Raw genomic sequence first — 10308 nt, forward strand, 5'->3', positions numbered from 1 at the left:
TATCGAAACTGATGTGACAAGAGATGGTATCGGAACTGACGTGGTAGTTGGGAGAGCGACAGGAGCTCCAGCAACCCCTATAGATGCCACCCTCTATGGAGTGATATTAGGCACTAACCAGAGCTCGTCCATATTGTTGTCATCATGTGAGAGGCCATTGGAGTAGAGCGTGAGTGTGGCCAAGAATCGGTCAAGGGAGGCAGCAGAGCGCTTCTAGCGCATGGTGAAGAGTTCTGAGTGAGAGTGCACCGGGGGAGAGAGGGGGGTGGGCAAAGGCATCCTCAACTATGGTAGAGGAGGAGCAGGATTTGGTGATTCTAAAGCATTGCTCCAAGAGAATGGAATAGTTGATGAGTGGAGGGATGGGGAGCGACCACCATCATTTGTATTGACATTGATGTAATTTCTAAGTGACAACTATATCAACATTGATGAGTTTGCCGACGCTCCTCGTGGAGGAAGATGGCATCACGATGAGAACATACCTTATCGATGATATCATCTACCATGGATGTTAAAATTAATTTTTTACCCTTTATTTTTAAGTAAGGGAATCCAAGCAATCAAGAAATAAAAAACATATAATTTTACCAAAACCATAAAATCTGTACTTCTTTAATTCTTTAACCATATAATCAAGAAATAAAAACATATATATATTTTAAAATCATGAGAAAATAAGTCAATCGACAGTCCCTAGGCTCATGTAAAGGCCCGTAGAAGGATACTACCCTTGAGGAGCAAAAGATCATAAGCCATTAGGCTAAAATTTATGGATGCTTCTGTTTCAACGACTAAAATTTTCACCTTTTGAATTCATTCAACAATGAACAGCTTCACAATCATGAGAGAAAAAAGAAATGCCAGGTATCAAATTCCGAGAAAACAACATCCAAGAATCTCGCAATGCATCTGATCCAGATCTACAGATGTCTATCCAATCGTAGGAAACAGTCACCCATCTTCCCCTTGATCGAAGTGTAGCATGATACAGATACAGATCAGACCCATTAATAAACTTATAACAAAATCATTACAAAAAAAAGTCACTCAAATTAACGAAGAAAGCACAAAAATCAAGCCATTAGAATTCTTAGATGCAACACGGAAATTTAAACCATTTAGCAATAGCAAATTATGATAGAGATATTTCTTTGCTCAAAATCTTCATCACCAAAATCAGTACTCAGCCGGAGTGATTACATCATCAATCTTCAAAATCATTTTTACGACTTGTGTTGCAAGCAAGATCTGTTGTTGTTTGCCAATCAGCGTTTCAAAGACATTCTGCTCTCTCATATTGTTTGTCCCAACATCATTGCAATCTATGCCACAATATGGATTACTTTCCTGCAACAACCATGCCATGAGAATATTTCAATGTTGAAGATATATGAAATGTTCCAAGCAACGCTTAAGGATACAATTGTGTAATGATTGTGACATGACAACAGATCAAACTTATCAGCAGAAGGTACGAGGCAAAGTTCACTTAATCTTGGTTCTCTGGCACAAGAAACATCAGTGCTGTGCCGGAAACTAAACGTAAATGCATGTGCCTATCTGACCATGGATAATAGGAAATTGGTGCCAACAGACAACACAAAAAGAATGCTACAGCCTTGAATCTTGTCATCATATGATTAATAAATAAAACAGGATATGAAATAATAAGAATGGTTCATCAGTCCATCTTTACCAGTACCCCAGGTAATTATACCTCCAAAGCATGGATATGGACATGACAGATGAATACAATCCATTTCGGATATTTTGACAAAATTTCAAAAAATATATATAAGTACAACACGGATATGGCAATAAAAATTTTCTAGAATATATAACTGTATATCACAACATTTGACATTCATCTAAGATGTTCGTGATAAATAATAAAAAAATAAAAACTCATAAATAACTCACTAGTGATTCTTGAAAACATGAGCTGGTTTTTTATTTCCCAAAGATAATCAACCAAAAGTTCAAAAGGAGATCTTTTTAATTGTCATGGACCTATAAGTATGTGGGAGTTATATTCCAGCTTTTATATAGTAGTAGTTTACTCTGAAATCAATAAGATATTAATCAATTAACAACTAACTACAATATATTATAAAATGACTCATACACAGCATGGTCATGCAGTCTTCCTCGCTGCATAGTTGTAGCTCTTCACTGGATACTGAAAAGTTTCTAGATTACTTTGGAGATATATCCTACAAAGTTTATGACCAAAACTGAGAAAAACCTTTTCGATTTCTTTATTTTACGAGGTCTCATGTCCCTTCTATATGGAGTCAAAGGGGACATGCTCCTTTAGTTCCCATCCCCCTATATGGCAAAACTTCTCTGTTTCCATGCCCTTCTCTGTGGAAGATGCAGGCATGCAAGGCTTCCCACTGCACTTCTAATTATCTAATTTATTACCTGCCACCTGATTCTGTGGATAAATCATGATACCTAGTGTTAAAGAGCAACTTATTCCAATAAAAGACCTGAACTTTATGCCATTGCTACCAATTTCAAAGACGGAAGCACATGAATACCTATCCCAATAACAAAGTACTTTAAATCATCACTGGATACAAACCACGTAAAAAAGGGTTTGAGGTAAACAGTCTTTCAGCCACTCAACATTATAAGATTGATGGAGCTGATTAATTTATTAACTGTATACCTTAATTTGCTGAGATTTGACTGCGGTAAGAGTATCAATAGGTGGAAGGCCACTGTTCTCAGCAAGAGCCATAGGAATAGAATCTAAAGCTTCAGCAAATGACCTGATAGCATACTGAGAAAGGAAACAGAGAAAAACTTGAAATTCAGGCTTCAAAAAATTTGTTAGACAATTTCCCAAAGGTCTAGAATCATTCACCTGCTCCACCCCAGGATATCTATCTGCAGCAGCTTCTACAGCAATTGAGCAAGAAATTTCAGCAGAGCCACCACCATATACAATAGAATTGTTCCGGATCAGATTCCGAGCCACACAAAGTGCATCATGAAGACTACGTTTAGTTTCTTCTATCATCATTTTGTTACCTATAGCATCACAATTAAAAATTCAATAAAAAATTCAAATTAATTAATTGTTGTAGTTTCTCTAGTAAAACAAATTGCCTAATTTGTGAGAAGAATTACTGCTAATCAGAAGCATAAACATAGAAAGTTACACACAGAAAACCCATTCCTAAATAAAGAAATGAGAAAACATGTTGAATTGGTTACCAAACAAAGCATGTAAATGTTGTGGGAGATAAGTGCTCATTTAAGATCAGACATGGATAATCTTCTCCCATTTAGCATCATTGATGATGATGCCTTTCTTAACGTCGTCGTATCCCTCCTGTCCTCCCTCCCTCTGCCCTTCTGCAGCTCAATTTAAACTGGTTCACTCCCCTCACTAGTATGCACAATAGTCTTATTTAGACATACCTAAACCAGCTTGAACAATTTTTCTCACCTTATTATCAAATTAATATTCATTTAAGCCATAGTATAATGATTATAGAACTCACAAGCCTGCATTCCCACTTGTAACCTGCCTTATCCTATGTGCAATATCCTCTTTAGACAAATACTCAGTACCAAGAACATGAACCTTTTTAGTTGGATACTTCTTGATCATCTATCACAAAATTTCAACTACATCTTTTTTTTAGTATAATAACAATTCATTCCATCTCCTTTTTTTTAATTCTTAATACAGAATCACTAATTCGAATTAGGATTTCTTTAAGTGTTGCCACATAGGACGAACAAAATGCTTAATGAGACAATAAAATAACACCAACAATCTTTATGTCAATAAAGTAGACTAGAATAAATGCACATGAACATTCATCAAAAAAGACTCGGATTGAAACCAATACAGTTGATTAAGCCTACATGAAATAATTACCGTACATGAAACAATATAGATAAAATGTATATTTCAAATGAGGATTCAATGCTCAAGATTAAATGTCTTTAGATGTATATCAAAACACAAAACAGTGTGACATTCGGGTTCTATTAATCAAATAAAAATAAGGTATGAATGTTGTTACAAAGCCTTTTGGTGCCTAGAATATGAACAACTTAGAGAACTACATATTATATATTTATTTGTTTCCTTGCCCTTTGTATGTTAAGAATCATAATCAATAATGTTGATCTTCGATTTGAATTATAAACCAGATTTGATTATTAATGAAGAAAATCAGGGCATCAAATCAATCCATCTAATGGGATATAGCACACGGTAATGCCATGCTCTGTCCACATGCAATGTCAGAACTCCTTTTCACCCAATTTAGAGCACAACGACCTCATCGTGTATTCAATCAAAAGCATTCTAACTGTTCACCAAGGGCGAAAAGGCAGTTCTAATTTCTCAATGAAAAAAAAAGTTCAGCATTATCAAACAAGGATTTAACTATATGACTCCACATATTAATGTTATTCTAGCACATGCCTCCAAAAACCCAGTGTAAGCAAAATATTCGTTTCAGCCTAAAAAGAGAACTAGAAGTACCATCAAATGTATCAAATTCCATTCGTTTAAAATACATAATATACATATATATATATATACATATACATATATATATATATATATACATATACATATATATATGCAGATTTCGAAGTTATAACCTCATTATCGATCTGAAACATACTTAGCTAGATTCAGAAAGAATGAGTTTTCACAATGCAAATACAATTGGGTTACCAATCTACCACGAGTACTGCAGCAGGATTAGACATGCATACCACCACGAATGAAAATTGTTACAGCTCTGGAGTTAGCACAGTGTTCAATATACAGCATCCGATCCTTGGTAGTTCCAAATGATTTCTCTCTAACTAATCCAGCCTGGTAAGAAAGAACAAAAAAAAGTTTCCTAATAATATTAGCACTCATAAAACTGATGTACTGGTATTCGGAAAATCAACTAAACATATTCAACAAAGGCTCATTCATAAGTTAATCCAATAACTTGAAATCCTTTGGTACCATGAAGTCAATAATGTCTCTCTGTGTAATACATGAAAAGTCAAGAATCACCACAACAGACTCTGCAAAGGAGAATAAAACAAATTTTTTACCATGCTCTTATCGGTGAGTCGGTCAATGCATTCACTGACGATATTGCTCCCTCAACTATTTACTAGGGTATGAAGCACCCAAATATTTATCAGAATTTCCTCCAAATGTATATAAATCCAGATACATAATTATATTTTCTACCAAAGCATGTTATCTACAAATTTCTAGATAATTTAAGAATATTACACTTTAGTTGTAGCTAAATTAATAACTTAGGGATAGAACTATCACAAGATTTAATGGTTCTTAGTCTTCTTACTCTGCCTAGTGATATTTCCTCGTAAGAGCTCAATGATGGAGAACATCCATGTAGATGACCCCATATAGATGATACCTTACAGTTTCTTGATACGTACCACTACAAAAAGTTGGCACACCAATCACTAAAATTTACTCTTAACCAAGTTCAGCATACATTATAGAAGCATGCAAATATAAACAAGTGTAACTTAGGTTTTATGTTTTGTTAAACAATGAAGATTACCTAGCTCTAGCACAAAAATATAACAAAGCAATTGAAAATAGGCTGAAGGGGAAAGATGATACTGCATATATCTATATGTATTGACATTCACATTAAATTTATTCATGGACACTTTTATAGCCTAAATTTCCAAATGTAACCTACACTTTCTTGCTAACTGTAAGCAAATCAACCCTCTAGGGCCAATTTACCACCTCTAGTCTTCTCCAAAGTTGTTCTATTTCAGTTCAGTAAAAAGTTTAGGTTGGTTATTACTATTTACAAATAATTTCCAAATATTATTGCTAGTAATGTAAATGACAATATGTGGCAGATCTACAAAATCTCATGTCATTTCAGCCAAGATAGTTGATGCATGTAGATCTATCAAATATCTATATAGCCTATGCACTTCAAAAAACTAAAAACAGGAGCGAATTAGCCAATTTATATTTTAGCTTATAAAGTGATGCATACCATATACAAGATGAGTCAAGTTGTGTTCAGTTAGGTTTGTGTTCAGTCGACTGACTCCATAGTTTAAGTTGGAGTTTTTTCTTTTTTTATAGGGATTTTCATATGTACTTCCATAAGTAATTTGAGAAGAACAATTAGGAAATTAGTAGGATTATTTTAGTTAGAATATCATTAAAATATTATCATAAGTTTTGTGTTATATGTTAAGACAGTATTTTTCGTTATGTAAATTAGCTGCATTATATAGTTTTTGTATCATGCACATTTATGTAATTTTTATATCATGCATATTATTCGTAGACTTTTTCTGCAGATGTTAGAACTTTTTTGCTTTTCTATCTCTTTTTTTTTCAAGGACTCCAAATGAAATGAGAAACCCATTTAGAAGTTAGAACAACATTTTATATGAAATCTGGAACTTTTTTCAAATAAAAATAAAAATTAACACTCGATCTCCAATCAATCAAGATTGATTCTTGCTCAGTGAGCTTCACTTGAGGAGCTTACCTCACCACATAAATACTCGATGATCTCAGTACACGAAAAGAGCAACTTCTTAAATGTTAGCAATGTTAAACAATGGGACATAGAAGTATACAGTGGCATAAAACAAAATGTTCAGATATCGCTTGCACAGAGAAAGTTAACTCAACTTAGAAGTTAACATCTGACAAACCAAATGTTCAGATATCCCAATTATAAAACTTATATGAGAGAATCCCAAGTAAATCCTACCTTTCCCAGCTTTTCAGTTGTCAACTCCTGGAACCTTGGAACTATCCTCCCACCTGTGTGAATGGAAAAGACAGTCAACCTATGATAAGTTTTCTTAGTTGCCTCATTATTTCTAGTGAAATAATACAAAATACAAACCTGTAGCTATAGCAATCAATTCCAATTCAACACCACCAACCCATCTAACAGCAGGCAAATTCCGATGCATTAATAAATGGTTTGCTTCATCATCAAAACCCCATTGACAGATAACAAGGGTTGCACCAACATCCTATAACAGTCAAAAACAGAACCCAGAATTCATTTGAAATAAAAATTCACTTGTTTGTCATATGACAATATATCACCAAATTGCATCTTACATATTAGATGATAGCAGAGAAAATATAAAACTGAAAACTTAGAACTTAACAAAATTAGATCAATTCAAATTAAATAGATAAATCAAATTAAAATTAAAATTCACAAAAAATTGACTCTAGATGATAAGTAATTAAGTTTTAATTGACTGAATTGCAAATATTTACATACAACAAAATCTCTACAGTTCGTGAAAAGCCTAATATCCAAAATGTTACAGCAAACAGGCCCACATGCAAGAACTGTTTTTTTTTTTTGTTGCAAGAAGTAACTTGTTGATAAGACGAAAAAACACGCAACATTTGACGTATGTACCTTGCATTTTTGGACCATATCATCAAAGTAATTCTGCTCCTGCTGGCGTAAAGTTTGAAATTTCTCAACAGTGTCAATGTCAATCTTATGCTTTGTCTTTGGCTTGGGTGGCTCAAATGGGCATGTCAGGATAGCAATATTTGCATCCTCGATTCTTTTTGGCATTTGTGGATGGCTCATATCCTTGTCAACAAGAATTCCATATATGAGCTCTGTATCTTCCAATTTTCCTCCGACCTTTCCTTCAACCTTGATTAGTTCCAAATTAACGTCTTTCCTCTCTAAATCAGCAACTGCAAGAACTGCCTTAACAGCAATCTCAGCTAGTGCACGCTTGCAACGATTGACACTGCAACATGACCGTGATGAGTAGTTTACTGGAGATAAACAAATTCAGAAAAATAGAAGAAAAGTATGGAAGAAGATAGATCAATAGACTGAATAAAGGTAAATTAAATTTACATTTTTGAAGATAAAGTTGTCATGCAAGTTTGCACCAAAGGCTCTATATTGGTAACACTAAATTCAAACTTCTGTGATATGCTCTCAAGATGCTCCACAGATAACTTAGAGGCCATTTCATATCCCTCAGAGATTCTAATAGGATGAATACCACGTTCCAATAGCTTCTCAGCCTGCTCAAGAAGCGCACCGGCCAAAACAACAACTCCGGTTGTACCATCGCCAATTTCATAGTCCTGACTACGGGATAGTTCCACCATTAGCTTTGCAATCTGATTGTCAACATCCATCTGCTCCAGGATTGTTGCCCCATCGTTTGCTGCCACCATACAGGAACAAAAATCAGCAAATGCAAAAGTTAAAGGGAGGGAGAGCTCAACTGCCTACTAAAAATGACCCTATAAATGAAAAATTCCTAAACCATGGAAACACAATCATAGTCAACTTTTCAGTGCCCTAAAGTAGACAGAGTGTCCATGTAACAACTTCTAGTTTCAGGTTAAAAGTAACCAATCGATAACCAACCATCTGTGAAGAGCTTTAGTCTAATATCTAAAACATTTTTCACCTGAATTATAACCAAAGTTCATTGTTCAAGGTGTCAGCACCTTACCCTGTGCTATATGGTCATATAGCCATGACACATGGTACATGTTATATAACACAAAATTGCATGTGCCTTACCATGACATAAGATGAATTCACATGGATTCATGCCAGTACCACATTACCAATTAGCAGCATTCCCGTGTCCTACTGCTTGGTATGTACAACACAGGAGCAGCACCTCGAACCATAAATAAAATGCACATGCTATCTAACAGACATCATGCGTCCCCTACATGTTACAATCACCAAAATTCTTACCCATGTGAATTCTGAAGTTCAACATGGAAGATGCGTTCAAATTTGTTACAACATATTATTGTGGGTGAATGAAAAGTAGATCATTGCACAATGTCAGGGTGCTATAATTTTACTTTCAATTTCACTACCTACTAAAAGTTTACATTTACATTAAAAAAATGTAAAGAACAACCTTCATTGGCTCTCAAGTGAAGTACCAGAGTTCCATCTCTCTCTTTTTGTATTTCCTAACGATTTCCTGAACAAACCAGACACAAGTACTGAAGACTACTACCATAAGCGTTTCTCCCAACTCAAACAAACTTCAATACTCCTTTATTACGATCCAAACCGTTCGTCTTTCCCACTTTATTAGCGAGCCTTGAACCCTAGACAACTATGATTCAAAAACGCACCACCTTACCAAAAAATTACCAGTTACTGATGAACAAAAACACGCCTTTCCTACACCCCAAAGTTCAAAAACCCTAGCTCGAGGCAAAAATCCCAACAAGCAAAACAGATGACTCCACCTCCCTCTCATTGCCACGGAAGCCCATCAAAAAAGAATCAGAACAAAGAATACGCTTTACTAGTAATCTCCAACAACAGCAAGGAAGAAACAATATCGAAGCATAGTCAAGAAGGAGAAAAAGAAGACTGACTGATGACGACGTCCCCGTCTGGACTCTGGAGCATCTTGTCCATGCCCTTAGGGCCGAGGGAGGTGCGGAGAATCCGAGCCACCGCCTTCCCCGCGGAGATGTTGGCCTTCTGCGCGTCGAGCCCCCGCAGCCGTGCCTTCTGCCCCTGCTCCTTTATGATGATGAAGGGCCGCCCGTACTCGTCGAACGCCAGCGCCATCTCCCCTCGCCTCCTCCTCCTCTCTCCTTCTACCTCCTCCCCTTCAGAGAATGCGGCGGAGGTGGACGGCGTTCTCTCTCCCGCAGAGTGAAGCGCTCGATCGCGGATGCCGTTAGGGTTGGCGAAGATAAAGACTTCGCGTACCCAAGCGTTCCTCCACGACAAGTCTATTGATGACGTGGCTCTCTCAGAGTAGTTCCAAACAGTGGGACCCACATAAATTTTAAATGATTTATATAAAAGTCCCTCGACTATGGCTATTGTGCAACAACGGACATGCAAAATTACAAACTGGTACGTTACTTTTAATAAAATGCTAATCGTACTCCCATGTAAGAATGCGCAAGCCAAACGTTAAGATGATGGACTCTCTACGGTAAATAAGTATAATCTGGGGAGTTTTCTGCAATCTGGTGGGGTGAGAGTCGAAACAGTGTCGGGGCCCAAAGCAGGCCCACACCCCTTTACTGTGACTGGAGGAGAAAGCTGCGGGTTCGGAGTTTGGGGCTGGCATCCAATGAGCCATGGATCCGAGTTCGATCCGACCGTGACTCGGCCAATGCAAGCAGTGGAATGGACACACGCACACACACACACTTTGGGAAATATAATTAATCAGATTTTAAGCTTGGAAATTAGTTGGATTTTCTTTTTCTAATACACATATATATGCTTATTGAACTGCTTAAATCAT

General features: G+C 36.3%; 1 protein-coding gene across 1 annotated transcript; it reads right to left on the reverse strand.

The window, feature by feature from the left end:
- Positions 1-944: 944 nt before the first annotated feature.
- On the reverse strand, positions 945-9711 carry LOC135614463 (T-complex protein 1 subunit epsilon). Its single transcript, XM_065111863.1, has 9 exons — positions 9416-9711; positions 7905-8223; positions 7443-7791; positions 6906-7038; positions 6768-6820; positions 4756-4858; positions 2876-3042; positions 2678-2791; positions 945-1350 (listed from the first exon to the last, which is right to left on the reverse strand). Exons 1-9 carry the CDS (start codon positions 9612-9614, stop codon positions 1180-1182), a joined length of 1608 nt encoding a protein of 535 aa, XP_064967935.1. The 5' UTR covers positions 9615-9711; the 3' UTR covers positions 945-1179.
- Between the last annotated feature and the right edge of the window lie 597 nt (positions 9712-10308).

This window comes from Musa acuminata, chromosome BXJ2-6 (assembly GCF_036884655.1).
Source record: "Musa acuminata AAA Group cultivar baxijiao chromosome BXJ2-6, Cavendish_Baxijiao_AAA, whole genome shotgun sequence".
Classification (NCBI taxonomy): domain Eukaryota; kingdom Viridiplantae; phylum Streptophyta; class Magnoliopsida; order Zingiberales; family Musaceae; genus Musa; species Musa acuminata.

Coding starts and splice junctions, on each gene's coding strand:
- LOC135614463 (XM_065111863.1), bottom strand. CDS start 9,614: ATGGCGCTGGCGTTCGACGAGTACGGGCGGCCCTTCATCATCATAAAG. Junction 7,792..7,904: donor ACAACTTTATCTTCAAAAAT/GTAAATTTAATT, acceptor GTCATGTTGCAG/TGTCAATCGTTGCAAGCGTG. Junction 1,351..2,677: donor TCAAATCTCAGCAAATTAAG/GTATACAGTTAA, acceptor TGGTTGTTGCAG/GAAAGTAATCCATATTGTGG.